General features: G+C 42.2%; 1 protein-coding gene across 2 annotated transcripts in view; it reads left to right on the top strand.

Annotated features, from left to right (window-relative positions):
- Nucleotides 1-21621, top strand: part of dpysl4 (dihydropyrimidinase like 4) — a 42142-nt gene extending 20521 nt beyond the window's left edge. For both annotated transcript variants that reach the window (XM_073027538.1, XM_073027539.1), the window contains exons 8-14: nucleotides 5583-5703; nucleotides 8436-8592; nucleotides 8983-9124; nucleotides 12155-12325; nucleotides 16269-16448; nucleotides 18584-18749; nucleotides 19646-21621. In XM_073027538.1, coding sequence (XP_072883639.1) covers nucleotides 5583-5703; nucleotides 8436-8592; nucleotides 8983-9124; nucleotides 12155-12325; nucleotides 16269-16448; nucleotides 18584-18749; nucleotides 19646-19737 — 1029 coding nt within the window. In that variant the 3' untranslated portion in view covers nucleotides 19738-21621. The remainder of the gene's footprint in view (nucleotides 1-5582; nucleotides 5704-8435; nucleotides 8593-8982; nucleotides 9125-12154; nucleotides 12326-16268; nucleotides 16449-18583; nucleotides 18750-19645) is intronic.
- Nucleotides 21622-22482: the final 861 nt, after the last annotated feature.

The following is a 22482-nucleotide window of genomic DNA, read 5'->3' as shown; positions in this document are numbered from 1 at the left end:
TACGAGCCTGCCTTCCTCCCGAGTTAGATGAAAAGTCCTTTTGTATATGTGGCATTCCTCTCATAAGCTTGGAATTTCTCCTCCCATTCATGCTATGCGTCACAAAATCTCCATATTTTACATTGTTGTTCATTGCATTAGATTGACATGCATGGGCAGAATTATGTTATCTGCTCTCAACACTTCAGCTCTGGATTTAAACTGCACAGAGACAAACCTTACCAATTCTAAATCCATTTTTATTCCCAGTAAATGCTCATTAATCCTTTCACATGCATTCCTGTTTAGATCAACACATCTATTAGATTGCTAAAGTTTTTCAGGCCTCCACTTCAGTGCAGTTAGTTATATGTCAAAATCCTTCATGTTCATGTGGCACTACTCGATGAAGTTTAATCTTGTTGCTGCTGCTTTCTATGGAAGGTTGAAGTAATTCACAGTGGCTTTGAGAAGATCTACGCTCGCATGGACAGGCCTGATTGTTTGACAGATCTCTCTTCGGTGTCAATGAACCAAACACAGCAGCATCTTGGCTTTTGCCATCTGCTTTGTATTCTCCACTGTCATCTCCTTACAGAGGAGCCCACATTGTGAGCACCCGGCGCGGTACAATAAAGTGAAAGTGCAAGTAAACCTGCCTTCACCTGGGAGGCGTGTTTGGCTCCTGGGACGAGGAGAGAAAGAAGTTGTCACTCTAGGTGCTCATGATGTAGTCTCCTTACACTACCAACTCCAGATTGGGTAATCCTTCCGGGGAACTTCATTCCCTCCGCAAGGCTGATCCTGAGGTTCCTGTTGTGTATTTGATATTTCAGCAGTTTTAGAGTAATCTTGTAAATACATTACTTGATTAAGCATTCTTTTTTGGTTACAAAATTCTTTGCAAGTTATATCTGAAAATACACGTATTGCACGTCATGACGCCATCTTGCAATACATGTGCACCTCGCTTAAAATACAAACTTAAGACTCACATCTCTGTGCTCTATTTCTGTTGAATTAATTTAACATTTTGAAGTTACCAAATATAACAATTCCATTCTCCACACTCAAAATGCTGGAGGAGCTCAGCAGGCCAGGCAGCATCTATGGAAAAGAGTACAGTCGACGTTTTGGGCCGGGACCCTTCAGCAGGACTGGAGAATAAAGATGAGGAGTCAGAGTAAAGGGGTGGAGGGAGGGGAGGGAGGAACACAATGTGATAGGTGAAATTGGGAGGGGGAGGGGTGAAGTAAAGGGCTGGAGAAGGGGGAATCGAATAGGAGAGGTCAGAAGGCCATGGAAGAAAGAAAAGGAGGAGCACCAGAGGGAGGTGTTGGGCAGATAGGGAGATAAAGTAAGAGAGGGAAATGGGAATGGGGAATAGAGAGGGGTTCAGAAGTTCAAGAAATCAATGTTCAGGCCATCAGGTTGGAGACTACCAGATGGAATGTAAGCTGATGCACCTCCAACCAGACTGTGGCCTCATTGTGACAGTAGTGGAGACCATGGACTGACATACTGGAATGAGAATGGGAAGTGGAATTAAAATGGGTGGCCACTGAGAGATCCCACTTGTTCTGGCGGACGGAGCGTAGGTACTCTTTGAAGCGGTATCCTAATCTACATCAGATATAACCAATATACCATGAGCACCGAATTCAATAGACAATCCTAACAGACTCACAGGTGAAGTGTTGCAGGTGAAATAGTAGTGAGGGAGGAGGTGTAGGGGCAGGTGTAGCTTGCAAGCATAAGAGCCAGGATGGTGATCAGTGGGGAGGGACAAATGGACAAGGGAGTCGCATAGGGAGCATTCCCTGTGGAAGCAGAAAGTGGTGGGGGTGGGGGGGGCGTGAAAGATGTGGGATCTCTTTGGAGATGGCGGAAGTTATAGAGAATTATATGCTGGACGTGAAGGCTGGTGGGATGGTAGGTGAGGACAAGCGGAACCCTTTCCCAGGTGGGCTGGCAGGAGGATGGGGTGAGGGCAGGGTGGACGTTGGAGACAAAGTTGATGAAGTCGACTAGCTCAGAATGGGTGCAGGAAGCAGCACCAATGTAGTGTAGGAAAGGTTGGGGAGTGACACCAGGGCAGGCTTGGAACATAGGCTGTTCCACATGGCTGACAAATAGGCAGGCAAAGCTGACCCATGCCAGTACCCATGGCTACACCTTTTGTTTGAAGGGAGTGGGAGGAGCCAAAGGAATGTATTGGTGCTGCTTCCTGCACCCATGCAGAGCTCATCGACTTTCATCAACTTTGCCTCCAACATCCACCCAGCCCTCAAGTTTACCAGGTCAATTTTTGACTCATCCCTCCCCTTTCTCGATCTCTCAATCTCTCTGTCTCTGGAGACAGCTTATCCACTGATGTCTTCTACAAACTCACTGACTCTCACAGCTACCTGGACTACACCCCTTCCCACCCTGTTACTTGTAAAAACGCCACCCTTTTCTCTCAATTCCACCGTCTCCGCCACATCTGCTCTCAGGATTACATTTTTCGTCCCAAAACTAAGGAGATGTCCTCCTTCTTCAAAGTAAGGAGCTTCCCTTCCTCCACCACATCTCTTCCATTTTGCGCATGTCTGCCCTCACCCCTCCTCCCGCCACTGCACTAGGGATAGGGTACCACCTCACCAACCTCCGCATCTAGCACATAATTCTCTGCAATTTCTGCCACCTCCAATGGGATCCCACCAACAAACACATCTTCCCCCTCCCCCCACTTTCTGCTTTCCTCAGGGATCGTACCCTACGTGACTCCCTTGTCCGTTCACCTCTCCCTCCTCCCTCACTACCATTCAGGGTCCCAACAGTCCTTCCAGGTGAGGCGACACTTCACTTGTGAGTCTGTTGGAGTTTTCCTTTATATCCTGTGCTGACGGTGTGGCCTCTTGTATATCAATGATACCCAACGTAGATGAGGAGACCACTTTGCAGAGCACCTACGCTGCATCCGCCAGGAAATGAGTGATCTCCCAGTGGCCACCCATTTTCATTCCACTTTACATTTCCATTCCGGCATGTCAGTCCATGGCCTCCTCTACTGTCGCGATGAGGCCACACTCAGGTTGGAGGAGCAACACGTTATATTCCTTCTGGGTAGCCTCCAACCTGATGGCATGAACATTGATTTCTCTGATTTCCAGTAATGCCCCCCAATTCCCCATTCCCATTTCCCTCTCTCACCTTATCTCCTTGCACGCCCATGGCCTCCCTCTGGTGCTCTTCCCCTTTTTCTTTCTTCCATGGCCTTCTGCCCTCTCCAAATAGATTCCCTCTTCTCCAGCCCTGTATTTCTTTCACCAATCAACTTCCCAGCTCTTTACTTCACCACTCCCTCCTTCCCAGTTTCACCCAGCTCCTTGTGTTTCTCCCTCCGTCCCCCCACCCTTTTACTCTGACTCCTCATCTTTTTCCTTCAGTCCTGGTAAAGAGTCTCAGTCCGAAACATCGACTGTTTACTCTTTTCCATAGATACTGCCTTGCCTGCTGAGTTCCTCCAGCAATTTGTGCATGTTGCTTGTATTTCCAGCATCTGCAGATTTTCTCTTGTTTGTGATTGAGTTCTATTCCATCCTGTTTACACTTAAATTAACCATAATCTCCTCCATTGTTCCAAGAAGGAAGAATTTAGTATCTCAAAGCCTTCAAGACTCAACCTTGAGTTCAATGATTTTGGTTAACTTAATGTTAACTGTTGAGAGGGATAGATAGAGTTGACGTGAATAGGCTGTTTCCATTGAGAGTAGGGGAGATTCAAACGAGAGGACATGATTTGAGAGTTAGGGGGCAAAAGTTTAAGGGAAACACGAGGGGGTATTTCTTTACTCAGAGAGTGATAGCTGTGTGGAATGAGCTTCCTGTAGAAGTAGTAGAGGCCAGATCAGTTGTGTCATTTAAGGTAAAATTGGATAGGTATATGGATAGGAAAGGAGTGGAGGGTTATGGGCTGAGTGCGGGTAGGTGGGACTAGGTGAGATTAAGAGTTCGGCACGGACTAGGAGGGCCGGAATGGCCTGTTTCCGTGCTGTGATTGTTATATGGTTATATGGTTAACCAGACTTGTGTCTCATATTTCCACGTTAGTTTTTTCTCTTACTCTTTTGCTTTAGCTATCATTCTTCTCCTCCTACTAGCATTTCACCCAGGCATAGACTTTGCCCTTACCTTTTAAACATGGTTCCATCTCCATGTGTGTCATTTGATCTCTCCTACAATCCACCCTGACATAAACCTTCCATTTTTGTTCTCTGCTTTATCCCAATGTTCTCTACAATTTAAAACTTGCGTTATTCCTGAAGCATTAACTCAATGTCTTTCACCACATACACTGTCTGAGCTGTATTTTTTCCCAACATTATGTGTTTTTTTTTCAGATTTAGATCATCAAGAGTGTTTTGTTTTGCCACTATTTTTATTGTCAAAGTAAGTTTAGGATTTGCTCTGTACGGCTGCCACAAGACAATGAGTTTCACGACGTTTGTCAGTGATACTTAACCTAATTGTGATCCTGAATCTTTGGATGAATAGAAGGTACCTCACGAGCTTTTCCACTCACTCTCTCACTCTGCAGAATGCCGAGCTGCATCGAGTTTTCTGTATAATTTGGACATGTGGTCATTGACAGTCCAAAATCCAGCGTCTCCATACAGCCTGCTCCCGCAGCAGTCGCAGGACTGTCCTCAGCAGTAAATTAATGTTCCAAGCAAAGCCGCACTTAACGTTGATATAACATGCGCACACCACTTTCTGACAGCATATCGCATTGTACTCTCTCCAGTAGCTAGCTATTCTTAATTTAAATAATGTACTCCTTGTCACATTCTCTGGGTTCCTGGTGAGTCATCTTATATGTTTATTTCTGAGCTATTCACATCATGGAAATGGCCGCCCTCTGCCTTGGCAGCGTTTCTCTGACCTGAAAAAATGCGTAACACTTTCAATTGCTGCATTACCCTGAGTTGACACTAGATGGCGAATGTTTCTTACAAAGCAGGAACGTAGGAACAAAGAATCTATAGATATACTATTAGATTTAATGATTAGAGGCTTTGTAATGGTTAAGTATAATATAGTCCATCATTAAACTTCATGCAACATCACACGATATCTTACAAGATCATTTTGTAAATGCTCAATTTTTCTTCACTGATTTGTTAGATTATACTGGAGGAGGCTCATATTATTGCAGATTCTGGGGGAGTGTTAAATTACTGACAGCAGCCATGGGATTTCTATCTCAAACTATGCATTCATGGAACCCCAGGTTTGTCAGATTGATGTTGCTATGTGAGATAGTTTTGTGATCATTGTAGCGCACAATTCAGGTTAGTATATAAAGATCATGCTGGGTTTGGAATCTAATTATTAGTGTTATAAACTTAATAGTTGTGTAATAACCAGTTTACAGATGTTAAATGAATATCCCTGTCATTCAAGTTGCATCAGTATAGAAAATAGCCTTTTACTCTTTTGTGAAAAAGATACGATGGGAAGATAGGCAGAGATGTTTGGTTTTTTTATCAGAGGGTAACTAGAGGGTTATGTGAAATAAAATGTTTGGTCACTAAACGTGATCAAAATGTTTCTTCTAGGTTGAAGCAGAGGCTGTGTATCGTGCAATCACAATTGCGAGCCAAGCCAACTGCCCCTTGTACATCACCAAAGTAATGAGCAAGAGTGCGGCTGATGTGATTGCACACGCTCGGAAGAAAGGTAACCAGCCGGGTTTGACACAAGATACAACAGATCTGAATGTAGGCATTTTGCTTTCTGCTCTTAAGCAGACTGGTCCCTTCAGATAATCTGGATCATACACAGGGTAGCCCTAATCATTTCAGGTCCCATTCCACAACTGCCCTGGGCCTACAGTCACATCCTCCGAGTGAAGAGTTATCCTCCTATCTCACAAAGCCAACAGAGTCAGACCCTGTGCCTTTTACTCTGAGGCTCTCTTTCCCTACAGAAGGAGATAAATTGAGGAGAATGAAAGCAAAGTGCTTATAGATCTAAGAGCCTGGTGTAAGTGTGGAATTATCTCTATTTATGAAAGTCTTTGGTCTTTACAACACTAGCCAGGAAGAATTGATTAATGGTATTTTTCTCAACCTATCTTATGATATTTTATTGCTGAACGTACATGGACTCATAGGCCTCTCTGTTGTTTACAGTTCCAATATATAGAAAGTAAATTTTATTATTTGGTTTTTAGATCCAAAATGCATGTCTTCATACTTTACTGCATTGAATTCCATGTGGCAGATCCTTGCCCAGTTATAACATTATCCTTGTGCCATTTGCGGCCTTGATCTTGTGTGTCTCTCCAAAAGATTCAAGTTTTTCATAAATATAGTGAACGTTACAGTTTCAGCGCAAATGGAACTCTGCTAGCCAAATGGCCCTTTAGCTAATTAACTCTTGCCTATTATGCTGACTCTCAGTGCTATGGCATTAAGCTGATTTTTTTAAAAATCAGGTCAATAATTTATCTTCAGTTTCACGAGACCATAGGATGTAGGAGCAGAGTTAGGCCATTTAGCCCGTTGAGTCTGTGCTGCCATTTCATCATGGCTGATTCATTTTTTCCCTCAGCACCAATCTCCTACCTTCTCTCTGTATCCCTTCATGCCCTGACCAGTCAAGAATCTATCAACCTCTGCCTTAAATATACATAAATACTTGGCCTCCACAGCTGCCTGTGGCAAAGAATTCCACAGATTTGTCACTCTCTGGCTAAAGAAATTCCTCCTCATCTCTGTTCTAAAAGAATACCCCTCTATTCTGAGGCTGTGTCCTCTGGTCTCAGACTCTCCCACTATAGGAAACATCCTCTCCACATTCACTCTATCAAGGCCTTTCACCGTTTGATAGGTTTCAATGAGGTCACCCCTCATTCTTCTGAATTCTAGTGAACTCCGGCCCAGAGCCGTCAAACTGTCTTCACATGACAAGCTGTTCAACCCCGGAATCATTTTCTTGAACCTTCTTTCAACCCTCCTCTGTGCCAGGACATCTTTTCTAAACTAAGGGGCCCAAAACTGCTCACATACTCCAAGTGAGGTCTTATAAAGACTTTATAAAGTCTCAACATCACATCCTTGCTTTTTCATGAGCTTTAACTTTTGCACAGTCCTCAGCAGGTCTTCATGAACTGTCCTCTGGAAGTCCCTGGGCTACAAATGGGTTCTGTCTTTACAGATATCCAAAAGTCAATTTTGTACGTGTCAGAAAATGCATAAAATCACTCAATAGGATAACTGTACTTCCACGCTATTGTCATAAATGGTGCTGATTGGGGTCAGTTAATGTAAACATTTATATATCGTCATCCACTTCCTAGTTACAGTTGTGCACAATCAGTATATCCTGTGTCCATTGGTTGGCTTTGTCAGTTTTAAACTACCACTGAAATTGTTAAAGAACATCATTGCACAAGTATCAAAAGAAGTTGTTACTTGTTGATTTCCAAAACAGCTCATGGTGAAGCTGGACCCCGTGCTCTTAGGAGACAATTGTGTCTGATTACTGCCGGGAGGTTACATGTCAGGACGTCATTTCCTAAAAACCTGTTCTCATTTAAATTCAATAATATTTATGAGAGCTTGTTTGTATGTAGGGGTCGCCTTAAATCAGGGTTCTCATAACCCAGGGAGCGTTCACATGTTTAAAATTCATAGACATTCCTCTGCCCGTTAGTTACTACTTGTCAGAATTTTCTCATCTGTTACATCTTTGTTTAGTCTCTAGGTCAAACTGAAATTTTAGATTATCTTTGCAAATTCAAGATTAAAAAAAAAGCAACATTTTGAAAACAACTGAACCTGTGCTGGAGATTAACAGTGATAGATGACATGAAGTGATTTGCTTTTTAGGAAATGAATATACAGGGATAGTTTATCAAGTTTGCTTTACCGTTGGGAATCTGCATAGAAATTGCAGGTGTACTGCCAAATAACTGTTCTCCACAGCCAGCAAATTCTTGCATTGGCAACAGTTATTTAGACAATTGCCCTCATTTTATCTATCATGTACACGTGTGCTTACAAGAATGAGTAAAGATACACCAAATTGATAGGTTGGGGGATCAATTCTGGTGTCTGGGGATTTGTCCGTAATTTGCTGGGAGCTGTTATACTATTTAAAAGGTCCTCCCCAGATTACGTGCTGTAAACTATTTGTAACTCAAGTTGGAGCTGTAGCTGTGAGCCAAGTTCCCGGGGGGGAGAAGGTGCTTGCAGTCTGCAGCAGTTGACAAAACCGTAGCAATGGTCTCCCAAGTGTTCATCCATATGTACGGCTGTATGCAAGTCAGACGTTCTAAAACTGGAAATGACCTGTATTCCATTTATTTAATGGTGCAGAGTGTCCCAATAGTAAGTAAAACAGAAAACGTCAAATGCATTTCAAGTTGTGCAGAGTACTGATAATTTCTTTGTGTGGTTGAGCAGGTGCAGTTGTGTACGGAGAGCCTGTCACCGCAAGTCTGGGAACTGATGGGTCCCATTACTGGAGTAAGAACTGGGCCAAAGCTGCAGCCTTTGTCACCTCCCCACCACTCAGCACTGACACAACCACCCCTGATTACTTAAACTCACTCCTCTCCTGGTATGTTGACTCACCATTCACTAAAACCTTCTTGTTTATTTTCAGAATGCAGGTCATGTAATGGAAGAAAAATGGAGATCTTCTGTGAACTAGAAATGTACAGAATAAGGCAAAACCAGACCATGTAATAGATCCATACATTTATTGGTTAAGTGGTTAGAGCAGCAACCAACTAAGTACAGTGCATTGGTCTTAGCAAAGTTGTAAACCTATTGTTTCTAAGTTGAATTATACAGAGCACACAAAGAAAGCATGTTCCCTTGAAACACAAGAGACCGCAGATGCTGAAATTGCTCTGTCCCCTTGGAATTTTGGAATTGTGTTGGTGAGATGGATGCTATTCAAGTCTAACACATAGTAATCTACCTTTTAATTTGTTTCTGACCGCAGTGGCGATTTGCAGGTTACTGGCAGTGCGCACTGCGCTTTCACCACTGCACAGAAAGCCATCGGAAAGGATGACTTCCGACTGATCCCTGAAGGAGTTAATGGCATTGAAGAGAGGATGACTATTATTTGGGATAAGGCTGTGGTATGTAAACTTCGTAAAATAAGCTGCAGTAGAAATCGTACTATTGAGTCTGTTCGATGCTTACTCCTTGAATGTTTGCGGTTTAGCTGTCACCGAGTAGTATGGTATAGAAAGATCATAGTTGGGTGCCAAAATTCCTAAAAAAGCTCATGTCATCAAAGAGAAGTTAACTCTGTTTACAGCTCTCTGTCTCTTTCCCATTTGGACTTGACCTTTGTTGACTGGTAGTGAATGGTGAGCTGTCACAAGCATATTGAACACTTATGCTCTCTGTTTATCTTGGTGTCAGGAAAGATCCTGGAACAAACTTCTTTCTTTGAATGTGAAGCCCATGGAATTTGAGATCTAAAGTCAGAATCACTGAGGAATCCTGAAGATTTTACTGGAGTAGGATGATTTGTGGCAGGGGAGATTGATTACCTTGTGGAACTGAAGTAGATCCATAAGAGTCAGAGAATTTTTAATAACTCTTTGACTTATCTGAGCCTTTGAAAGATTCCAGTGTCAGATTTCTCAAACTTCAAAGGTTCATTTATTATCACAGTATGTATCCATATACAACTGTTAAGATTCATCTTCTCCAGATAGCCAGGAAACAAAGAAGGAACACAAAAGTCATTTTCAAAGAGAGACATCAATCCCACCTCCCCCCACCGCACAAAAAAGTACGGCACCCCAATCATCAACACCCAAACCCCCCACCTCCTCCCACACAAAATGAAACAAGAATATTGACCCCCCAAAACCCCAATCCCCTACTCAAAACAGAACAAGAATATCGACCCCAAACCCCCCTCCTGCTACACAAAACGGAACAAGAACATCGACCCCCCCAAACCCCCCAATCCCCTACTCAAAACGGAACAAGAACATCGACCCCAAACACTCCTCCTTCCACACAAAACGCAACAAGAACATTGACCCCCCCCCCCCCCAATCCCCTACTCAATACGGAACAAGAACATCGACCCCAATCCCCTCCCCCGCACAAAACGCAACAAGAACATTGACCCTCAAACAACCCCTCCCTCCATGTAAAAAACTAACAACGCAAAAAGATCATTAACCCCCAAATCCCCTCCCCTCGCACAACAAAACAGAAAAGGAACGGGCGAAAAACTATAAGTCTGAAAAAGCCCACAGTCCATAAAGCAATACAGGTAGTCCCTGAGTTACGAACATCCAACTTACGGACAACTCGTACTTACGAACCGAGGAAGGAGAACGCTGTCCGCCATTTTAAGTCGGATCGCGACACCGTCCGCCATTTTAAGTGGTTGCCATTGACACTGTGTTGAGTGTTTAACTTTGTATTTGGCTTAAAATTTTCTTAGTAAGGTTCACCTTGACCCTGCCCGCCCCCGCCCCACCCCCCGTTCCGGTTGGCTGGTGGTGCAGTCAGATCAGTGTTGGGCTGGAGAACGGAGGTTCCCAAGTTCAATCCAGTAATAGACCGTTCCCGTACCGGGTTGATGTCGAGCTCGCAACTCAACCTCGTAACAAAAAACTGCCACCTCCAGTTTAAATTCCCACGCGGAATATTGTGGAGGATCAAATACCCAAACCCAGCACAGCCCCCACTTGTCCCATTTAACCTGTCTCAGTGCGGTGGTCCTTAGGACCCAGCGGACCTCGGGAGCCGGCAAAGCTCGAGAGCCACCACCCGCAGTGTTTCTGTTCCATTGACGGGAAGCAATCGCGATTGAAAATCAAGTGGAAATAATAAAGCGTTTGGAAAGAGGTGAAGCACCATCAGTCATTGGAAAAGCATTAGGCTACAGTCGGTCAACGATTGGAACAGTTTTAAAGGATAACGAATAAAGTGAAAATAATGGAGCATGTGAAAGGCGCTGCCCCGATGAAAGCTGCAATTATTACTAAGCAACGCAGTGGCTTAATTATTGGAATACATACATTTCTTAAGTGTTTTATATGCATAGAAAGGTAAAATATATACTATATACTAAGACAAACATTTGACTAACTGACGCTAAATAATACCAGATGTACTTGTTCCGACTTCCGTACAAATCCGACTTAAAGACGGACTCAGGAATGGAACTCGTACATAACCCGGGGACTGCCTGTAGTCCAATCCATAAACATGGAACCAAGGTAATATTCCTCCAACATCCCAACATCATCAAAAGAGAGGGCACAACATGAACAAGGAGGCCGCAGTGAGCCACACAGCGATAGGCCGCTCACAGACTCCTTCTCTGGCAGTGATCAAAAGGCAGGCAGTCGGCACTGAACTCTCGCTCTCCTGCCACACTCGCCTCAATGTCTCAATCTTCCTCAATGCTCCAGTCACCGATTAATGGCTGCTTTAATCGGCAAAATGCTGTCGAACATCGGCTCGTGCCCCATCACTAAGTTCCCTTGCATCGAGGCCATCTGAGTGTGCGCTTGCCTCCTATATACAAAGTTCTCAAAAGGCCCCATCAAACAGTTCTCAGTATAGTTTCAGAATAAAGAGTGAGGTCGAGAGAAATTTTTCACTTCGTCTTTAAATTCCAAAGGTCAGGCTAACAGACCTTCAGAATTTAACTTGTGGGCCTGTGGAGCTCACTCACTGAGGAGACTCCATCATTTCTGGATTTTGAGGAAATTAAGTTTTGAAGTATCAGAGCAGACTTGAACCAGAAAACCTACACCTTTTCCTATTACTTAACTTCTTAAGTAACTGACAGAGTCCAATGACTACAAATTGACCATTCCTCAGATGTAAATTAGGCACCTGAAAGTGCCAAGGCTTTTCATAAGTATCAGGATAACTTGAATCTGCTTTAATGATAAATTATGTTCATATAGCTCTTATAACGTCGTGAAGAATCCCTTAATGCCTCTCGAGAACTATTATGGACTATAAATCGGCAAATAAGGTGCTGAGGCAAAGAACCAAATTAGAATGAAGGAGAGATAACAGAATATATAAGCAAAGCACAACATAACAGCTAGCCGTTGGCTCTGTGTACGTATTCTCATGTAAACTAACTGCTCTAGCTTTCTCCAATTTATACGTTGTAGACGACAGGAAAGATGAACGAGAATGAATTTGTAGCAGTTACAAGCACAAATGCTGCAAAGATCTTCAATCTCTACCCCAGAAAGGGACGAATTGCTGTTGGTTCCGATGCTGATTTGGTCATCTGGGATCCCGAAGCCGTCAAGATCATTTCAGCAAAGACACATAATCTGGTAATGAAAGTAATTTTACTCTTCTGCTAACTTGTTAAAACTATAGCTACCTGCAAGTGGGAGTGGTTTGTAATTTGGTCTTAATGAGATTTATGTTCTTGAACAAACCGAATAGTCAAACTCCATTACTACTCCAGGATACTCATTAACAAAGAGCTGGAGGTAGAAATTCTTCCTCTGTCATTAAGTATATACAGTATATGTCGTAGTGTCTGTGTATTATGCACCTTTTCAGAAATTCCATTGTATTCACAACAAATACTCTGTCAAAATGTTTAGCACAACCAGAGGCATAAGTAGGAATTTAAATCTAACCACTTTTGACAGGCTGCTACTTTAAAATACTTATTATTGTTATAGGTGGGTGAGTGATCTGTGATCACACCTCTGAGCCAAAGCAACTGCATTTCCAGCCATGGCAATTAAAGTAACATCTGATGAGGATGTTTACATACTATCATGCTGGTTATTTGCTAATTGTTCATGGTCCATTTATTTTTTTCACTTCACTGCAGCACCAAAGTGGCAGCTTTACTCTGCCACAGATCAGAATTCAGTTTTGGAGACTGGGAGATCCTTCCATAGCTCTAGGCTGAGAGCTTGTACCGATGTTGGGTCAGTGAGCAGGGTAAATCTGGGATGGAGGTTTGCGTGAAAGATCAGGGTTGTGGGAGGGAATGCCAAAAATATTGAGGTGGCAGAACTGGGCTGATTGAGGTTTAGGTAAAGATCAGGAGTGTGGGACAGGGCTGTGGTAGAAATCGCCACCGTATGGTTGACGTCAGGTGGAGGGATTGGGGCTTGGTGGAGAGGAGGCAAGTGCTTGGAGTGGTGGGTGAGTTGGTTGGGGGGATAGCAAGTAGCCAGGAATCACAGGGCTTGAGGTCAGAGACCAGGTAAGTAAATGGGTGGAGCTGATGTTGGTGGAGATCACATGGGCATTGGGGACCTAGACTTTCATCAGTGACATGGGGGAATAGCTGAGTCACGGGCCTGAGCAGTTACACGTTTGGTGGGAGGTTGGTTGCTGGATAGAATTTAGGGATCACAGGCTCAAAAGGACTTTCACAATGGAACAGCTCACAAGATAATTCATATACCATGGTGGAAAGAGTGGCAGGATGATGCCTAAAGGATAAAGTAGAGATGCTCCCACTCCAACATGGCTGCCATGAATGCCCAATGATTGTCACTGCAGACCAACTCAACTTGATTGTATTAACATGCTCTCAAATCAACATTGCATCTGGGGAGTGATGTCATTTGGTGAACAAGGACACATTTCCAGAATGAAGCAAAATGGTCATTATCCCATTTCACTTTGGTAAGTTTTCGTTTGAGAGGCGTCGGAGAAAGAAGCCAGGGTCACACAATCACGTTTCCAGACCTGCATATACTTCAGTTGGAATGATAGAATCGGGTAAGCTAGATTTCGACATCCACATCCTCAACTGACAGAGGCTGCAAATGCAATCTAACTTCCCCACCCCGCCCCGACACCGAATCCAGTGTTACAGGAGGATAACTAACAAAGGTGTTTGTTCCTGCTGCTACTGAATAGCTTCTCCTCACATATCAGCACGGTATCTATTCCCTCAGAGTCACGTTCACAGTATCAGTAAAAGCAAAGGGCAGGAGGAAGGCAGAAGGTCTCAAGTCAGTTTGATTGACATGTACTCAGAAATCCAACAGTCCTCTCTCACAGGGTCAAGTGGCAACTTTGCAGTTTCGTTCATTGATTGTTTTCATTGTCACCACGTGTTTTGTCCCAGGAAATTATAGAAGTGAGTGCAATATACAAGATAAGAGGCCAATCCCTTAATTAGCATTCTCCCTGCCCCTCCTGTTCCTTCAAGGGTGGTGTTTGAAGATATACCCTGGTGCAGTGTTAGTCGAAAGCAGCTGGTGAAATTAAAGTGCAGGTGCAGGAATTTTCATAGAAGTTAGCAGTTTTCACATCAAAAGGCAGTAACATTATTGAGTAAAAAAGTAAAATATTCCAGCAGATGGAAATCTGGAATGAAAACTCACTAATGAGACAGCTCGTTGCGAGTAGGACTAGAAATGAAATTTTAGGTGTTTGCCTTCTCATCGCCTGGCTCGCATTACCTTGCTTTTCGCTCTACAAATGTTTTGTGATTACTGAGTGTCTCCAGTATTCTCTACTTTCGTTCCATCAAGCACATCCAGTACAGACACAGCACTGATTAAGCAGAAATCTTCCCTTGCACTGTTTCAACCCTGTGCTGCCACCGTCAGGTTTATCAGTCACTTAGCCATTGAAACCTAACCCACAGTGATAAGTGTAACTTGAAATGTCCCTTGAGAAATTTCAGTCTAATTCTCGTAGTCCAGATTATTGATGAATAATAGTATTGCCAATGATAAACCACCCAATTTGCTAAGCAAAGCTGGGATGCTAATGAGGTTCCCTGTGCTAGTTCCATTTTACCTGATGAGGAACTGCTCATCTCCATGAAGTAATGGGATCGTGTCCTGGAGGTGAGAAGAGAACCAATCCCACTCACCAAAAAAAAGATCAAACAAAACTGTTGGTCATTTGGACAGCTAACCAAAGCTCCTGCTAAGCTTGCTGTCAAAGCTGGCCAAAACCTCTGAGTATTTCTGTCATGAAAAAAAAGCATTAAGAAATGTTTAGCAGTTATCAAAACTACAAAGGTAACTTAAAATAAAGTGACCTAAAATACATGTCCATGTGTGTTAGCTGATAGGTTATGTACATGTGTGTTTGTTTATGTGAATGTGTTTATACTTGCGTGTGTTTAAATAATGCTGGCTTTGGCAGATCTCAACTCCCACCCTTGCCTCCATCCATCCCTCAGTACGCAGAGCCTCCTTCCTGGCATCTTTTCCCTCCAGCATTTCAAAGTATTTTTTGAAAGCCTGAGAACTCTCTCTTCTTCTCAGTCCCTCACCCTTCATGACCACTATACTATGTGTGGCTGCCTTCTGACTACCACGGGTAGTTGTCCTTTAAGGGCCAGCACACTCTTTGACTGCTGCATTACTAAGTGCTAGCACCAGAGTTCAGCTCATCCTGGAAACGGCATACATCCTGTTTTCGGACTGTGGCTGTTGGTTAACCTGAAGCTTTTTCAAGCATCTTTTTGACTAATTTCTCAATGTTTTGAGGGGATGTATTTGGCTGTTAGTGTTAAATAAAATGCTATTTTAATCAACTAAAAAAATATAAGTTATCAATATGAAATTAGAGGGAGGCCATTCAGCGCATTGGTTACTCGCCCATTCTCAAAGCAATCCCATTTATCAGATTTTAATTTATTTACTTATTGAGTAACAGTATGGAATAGGCCCTTCGAGCCATGCTGCCCAGCAATCTGACAATTTAATCCTAGCCTAATCACAGGTCAGTTTACAATGAACGATTAACCTATCAACTGCTACGTCTTTGGACTGTGAGAGGAAATCCACACAGTCATGGGGAAACATACAGACTCCTTACAGGCAACAGCAGGAATTGAACCCGGGTCGCCTGTACTGTAAAGCGTTGTGCTAACCACTACGATAACATGCCACCCCAATTACTTCCATGTAACCTGTCACACTTGCCCACCAACAGGCCCTGATTCTTCTACCAGTCATCCACACTAGTGGCAATTTAAAACGACCAATTAACTTACCATTACATCTTTGTTATATGGGAGGAGAAACCCACTGAGTTACAGAGAGAGGGAGGCAGCACCAGAGGTGAGGACTGAATCAGAAATACTGAAACTATGAGACACTACAGCACCACCTTGGTGATATAGTGACATTCATTTTAAATATTACCCTTTGTAGGTTAGAGCAGGAGCTATGTACAGTATGATTTAATGAAATGTAAATTGGTTATGGTCATATCGAGGGTATAATAAAAGGTGTGGAATGAAAAGTTATGTCTTTATTGCATTATGTTCCTTAGGCAATTGAGTACAACATCTTTGAAGGGATGGAATGCCATGGTGCTCCTTCAGTAGTAGTAAGTCAAGGTAAAATTGTCTTTGAATATGGAACAATTCATGCCACAGAGGGAAGTGGACGCTTTATTCCCAAAAAGACATTTCCGGACTATGTTTACAAAAGAATAAAAGCAAGGAGCAAGGTAAAGAGATTGACCTTTCTGTATCCATGCACTTAATTGTATCTGTACAATTAGTTAAAATAAAGGATTTTGGAGAGATTGGTGTAATCTATGTTACTGCTCTAGAAATATAGAGACCAGAATTAATAAATGAGTATTTTGAAGAATAGAAGAAAAACTTTTTTTTATAATTAACTTGCTCAGAAAATACACCTCAGTATAGTTATTTTGAAATGGATCTTGAGCATGGAGTGTTGTGTGGAATGTATGCAATAATGGTGCAGATAAAGCAAGCTACCTTGTTACCTAAAACTAGTATTGATCTTGATTTGGCCCAGGGCAAGATGCCTTGTTTCAAGCCTTGACTTAAATTTAAATTACAGCTGCAAATCTTTGAGCTGAAAGTTGGTGGACATGCCAACTTTATCCTTTCAATATTTCTAGAATACAGCTGAGCCAAGAGTTCATGCTTTTTGAATTTTCAGTAGGCCTTTGACAAGGTGCCACATACGAGGCTGCTAAACAAGATAAGAGCCCATGGTATTACAGGAAAGATGCTAGCATGGATAGAAGATGGGCTGACTAGCAGGAGGCAAAGAGTGGGAATAAAAGGGGCCTTTTCTAGTTGGCTGGCAGTGACTAATGGTGTTCCCCAGGGGCCGATGTTAGGACCGCTTCTTTTCATGTTAGATGTCAATGATTCGGATGATGGAATTGATGCCTTTGTTGCCACGTTTGCAGACAATAAGAAGATAGGTGGAGGGCAGATAGTGATGAGAAAGTAGGGAGTCTACATACGGGCTTGGATTGGTTCGGAGAATATTCAAAGAAGTGGCAGATGGAATGTAGTGTAAAGAAATGTATGGCCGTGCATTTTGGTAGAAGGAATAAAGCCATAGTCTAATTTCTAAATGGGGAAAAAAATTTAGAAATCAGAAGTGCAAAGGGACTTGAGCCCTCATGCAGGATTCCCTAAAGGTTAACTTGCAGGTTGATAGTGGTAAGGAAGACACACGCAATGTTAGCATTTATTTTGAGGGAACTATAAAATAAAAGCAAAGATGCTATGCTGAGGCTTTATAAGGCATTGGTCACACTGCGTGGAGTATTGTGAGCAGTTTTCAGCCCCTTATCTATGAGCAGAAATGCTGGCTCTGGAGAGGGTTCAGAGGAGATTGACAAGAACTATCCTGGGAATGGAAGGGTTAAAGTATGAGGAGTGCTGGTTCTGGGCCTGAACTAGCTCAGTTTTGAAGAATGAGGGCGGATCTCATTAAAGCCTTTTGAATACTGAAAGGCCTAGATAGACTGGACATGGAGAGGATGTTTCTGGTAGCGGGGAATTCTAGGAACAGGAGGTACAGCTTCAGAATAGAAGGGCATTAGAACAGAGATGAGGAAGAAGTTCTTTAGCCAGAGAGCAGTAAATCTGTGGAATTCATTGCTACAGATGGCTGTGGAGGCCAAGTCATTGAGTGTATTTAAAGCAGAGGTTGATAGTTTCTTGATTAGTAAGGGTGTCAAAGATTATGGGGAGAAGGCAGGAGAACGGGGTTGAGAGGGATAATAATTAAGATATGATGGAATGGTAGAGCAGAATCAGTGGGCTGAGTAGTCTAATTTAGTTCCTATGTCTTATGGTCTTTCGCATGGAAGTGTGTAGCCACTCTTCTTCGATGGCACTCGTTTACAAGACCTCACAGTCACGCTTCCACAAAACCAAGAACATGGCGGACAGTTGCAGAGATTTTGGGTTAAGATATCGGTTAACAGAAGTTGTGACCAAGTTAACACTTACATGACAATGGCATTTGTTAAGAGTAGCTAGTGACAAATCACCCAGCATTGGAAATCCACCTCAATACTGGAAGAGCTCTCTCATATTGGTGTGTGAATTTAGAACACACACGTCTTAAAGTGAGAAGTTGTGATTGAAACAATGTGCGTAAACTCTGTTAACCAAATAAAAGTCTTGACTGGCTAGAAACTTTTGTTCCTGAAAGACAATCAAAATTATGCTTTGCATTGAATATGTTTAGAAACACATTCAAGATCTTGCCAGTAGAATTACCACAGAATACATTACGTTTGTGTAAGGCCACATTATTAGTTGCAGATTAATGGAACAGCATCAAATCTTAGTTCCTTTTTTACAGCTAGCTGAAATCAGAGGTGTTCCAAGAGGGATATATGATGGTCCTGTTCAAGAAGTCAGTGCGGTTCCCAGAGCCATGACACCCATTCCATCTGTCAGGATGTCTCCTGCTAAACAACCAGTTCAGCCTCCACGAAACCTTCACCAATCTGGATTCACTCTGGCTGGTAAAAGAGTGTTTTTACCTATTACCATGTAGTTTAACCCTTCATTTTAGTCTGGAGATAGTACTGATCAAAATGCCTACCTGGAATATTATATGCAGCTCACGGAGGGTGTTGGGATATGGAGCAAGCTGCCTGAGAATGTTTTAAAGGGAGACAGAGTTACAACATTTAAGAGACATTTGGGTAGGTACATGCACAGGAATGTTTCACGGGATATGAGGCAAATGGAGCTCGTTCAGGAAAACATCTCTGTTAGCATGGATGTGTTGTGCCATTCATGCTATATAATTCTATGACTCAACGATATTGAGTCCTAAAGACTGCAGTACGCTCATATAGTAGATTAATTGTTCTTCAAGTATGCTTTAGGTTCATTGTAACAGAGCAGGAGGATACAGACAGAAAGGCCAGTGTTGGCCTGGGAGTGGGCCAATTTCATACTTTAGTTTCATTTCAGCTTCTCACTTTAGGTAGGCTGCCCATTATCATAAAAGCCCATAGGTTATCTTTGCCATCATTTACAAAGGAGTGAAAGTAGGCAGGGCTCCAGGCAGCTGGGTGGTCGAATCTTGGAGTTCTACGTTTTTTTCTGTCATTCATTCCTGGGGGGGGGGGTTCTGTGGATGTCTGTGAAGAGTAAGAATTTCAGGTTGTATACTGTATACATTCTCTGATATTAAATGGAACCATTGAAGTATTGTATACATTGAATGTAGTACATTAGATTAGACATGCAAATTAATCCCTGTTTCACCTGGAAAGATGGTTGGAGTCCCTGGATTATCGGTAAAAGGACAGGCGTTGCACCTTCTTAAAATGCTTTGTTTAAAAATAATTTTTGGAAAAAAGAAATTGTGAAACTATACCTTCAAATTGTTGACTTGCTTCCCTTCTAGGTTCCCAGGCTGATGATCACATTCCTCGCCGTCCTACCCAGCGTATCAGTGCACCTCCTGGTGGCCGTTCAAACATAACAACTCTGGGCTGAATTTCTTCTGGATGAATCTGATTGAAGTGATAATCTCAGAGCCCTAATATTGCTGCAGGTCTTGTCATCTGAGGCTCAGATATATTCTAACAAGCAGCTGAGTGCAGTACAGTATTTTCTGCAAATGATGGTCATGGCGTCATTGCCTTTAGCTGATAAATGATGCATTTGAAAACTTTTTGATCTGCCAAATAAATCAAGAGGTACCGTTTTTGTATTGTAAAAAAAAACCCATTAATTTATATTAATATTTGATTTAATTGGGAAGTATGTAACAAGCATTGAGGCAACTGTTGTTTCACTGTTGTGACTATGTAAAGTTGTATTCGTGTTCATTTAAAAGCATGATAGTGATATTGAAGGTAATGTGTAATTTACTTTGTATTTCCAGAGGAATGTGACAGTTTAAAATAATGTAACACACACATTTATTGCAAAGGTTTTAAAGTATTTGATGAACTTCCCACAGCCACATCCCAGAAGTAGTCCAAGCTTCAGTGGGGTGTAAGCTGGCATTCTTACATACACACTGTCTACAGGGTAATCTTTCAACATTTTTAACAATTAACAACACATACACTTTAGTGAACCAAAAGAAAGTATAATTTTCCTGACACGTTATGCAGAGATGCATTTTTATGTTTTAACTTTTAACATAGCTGTGGAAATTTGTTAAGTGTTGTTGGTGATGACCTAGTTAAATTGGGATGGCTGAGTTTGAGAAAGACATAGTGGGTTACCCTATTACTTTGGGATGTGAATTGATGAGATTCAATCACCCAGCTGCCTGGAGCCCTGCTTACTTTTATTCCCTTGTAAATGATGGCAATGAAAATCTAAGGTGTTTATGATAATGGGCAGCCTACCTAAAGTAAGAAAGTGAAGCTTAGTCCTGATGTATCTAATTTGCTTCTGCTCGCCATCCCATTCCATTGCTTCCCATGTGTACTGGAAACCATTGTGCATACAATAAGACACTGTAACTGCTGACTTGGCTAAGTGCATTCAAGTATAAATTTTCCCTTTACTGAACTAGCCAGAAGTACAATTAGTAGTAGTGCCAGTCCATTAAACATTGTCGTGGTTGATTAAATGGAAAAGTCAGGCTTTCTATCTTTTACTCGCCTTAATAACTTGGATTTCAAACAGAGATCCAGAAGCTTCAAAATATTGGCCTTTGTACAAAGCAAATGGTAATACCTTTAAATGCCAGCATTGTTGGATGTTTGACATGTTTTATGCATAAATATCATTAAGATGATTTTTTTTAATTGGAAAGGCTTGAATAATTGAAATATATTATGTGGGCTTCATTTTTAACTCTTTCTCAATTGACCTTTGCTAATTTTTGACTTTAGTGGGTTGACTTTTATAATTTTATAATTGTTACTTGACCAATCTGTGGTGCTTAAAGTAGCCCGGAACATTTAAAAAGGCAATTGTGCTAGGAAGCTTGAGAATACAGTATTAACCTTTGAAAGCCACACTGACTGAATGAGCACTATCAGACTGGTATAGTTTCACAGAAATAATATAATTCTTCACAAAACCTTCTCAAATGCTAGTCATACTGTTATGTAAACTGATTATAGTAAACCTAATCTCGTATTCAGTCAACTACATTCAATTCAAACAAATATGTTTTATTTCGAAGTATTATACTTCAATCTGATAATCCTTCTCAATCTGCTTTAAACCAGATTTCATGTTAATGTCCGTCTCCAGTTTATCTATATTCAGCAAAATGGGCAAGGCTTCCAGTGAAAAAAGAACAGAGTTACTAATGAACTTTACAGAATGTGCAAAGCTTGAAAACTTTGTAAGGCAGCAGTGTTTCAATATAATAATCCATTTTGTTCAAATAAAATTGTTATGGGAAACAAACGTGTTCATGTTTCTGACTTGTATGTGCATCAGGTGACACTGCACGAGAGCGGAATCGGAACGCCTTTTACCTCATTGTCCAGTGGTTAGAGCAGGGGGTTCCCAACCTCTTTTATGCAGTTGACCAATACCATCAAAACAAGGGGTCCGTGGACCTCAAGCTGGGAATCCCTTTTTAAAAAGCCCCTTTCCTGTGTTGGCTTTCCCAGAAGTACCAGCCGTTACTTAAGGAGGTGGAGCTTGTCAATTCCAATAAAGCCCAGTGGTTTCTCGTCACTGACTTTTAACCACCATTGCGTGTTGACCGGGGAACACGAGTGAAGTTAAAGAAAAGGGCCTGTATTCAGCTTGCTGAAAACTCCACAACAGTATGATACCTGAACTTCCTGGGACTATGGTGTAACCATTTTCACTAACTTGGTGTTAAACCAAGGTTAAATGAAGAAAGACGTGGGTTTGATATCATGTATAACTGAATGGGAGTTAGCATTTGGATTAGTGGGTATTTGTTTATTTATTTAGCGACACAGCTCAGAGTAGGCCCCTCTAGCCCTTCGACCGCCGGTAACTGGGTGATAGACCTCAGATAGTCAGAAGCACAACAGATCCTCCCTCCCCTCCATCTGCAACACAGACACCCCCAGGGTGTGTGCTGAGCCCATTGCTGTACACTCTGCTCACACATCACTCCATGGCCAAGCACCCATGCAGACATCATCAAGTTTGCTGATGAAGCGACGGTGGTGGGACTCATCACCAACGACAATGAGATGGCCTACAGAGAGGAGGTGGAGGAGCCTGAGGCCTGGTGCCAACCAAATAACCTCTTCCTCAATGTCAACAAGACAAAGGAGATGGTTA

This window comes from Hemitrygon akajei, chromosome 23 (assembly GCF_048418815.1).
Source record: "Hemitrygon akajei chromosome 23, sHemAka1.3, whole genome shotgun sequence".
In the NCBI taxonomy this organism is placed as follows: Eukaryota; Metazoa; Chordata; class Chondrichthyes; order Myliobatiformes; family Dasyatidae; genus Hemitrygon; species Hemitrygon akajei.
The sequence above is the reverse complement of the archived record's forward strand: the minus strand, read 5'-3'. Positions and strand labels throughout refer to the sequence as shown.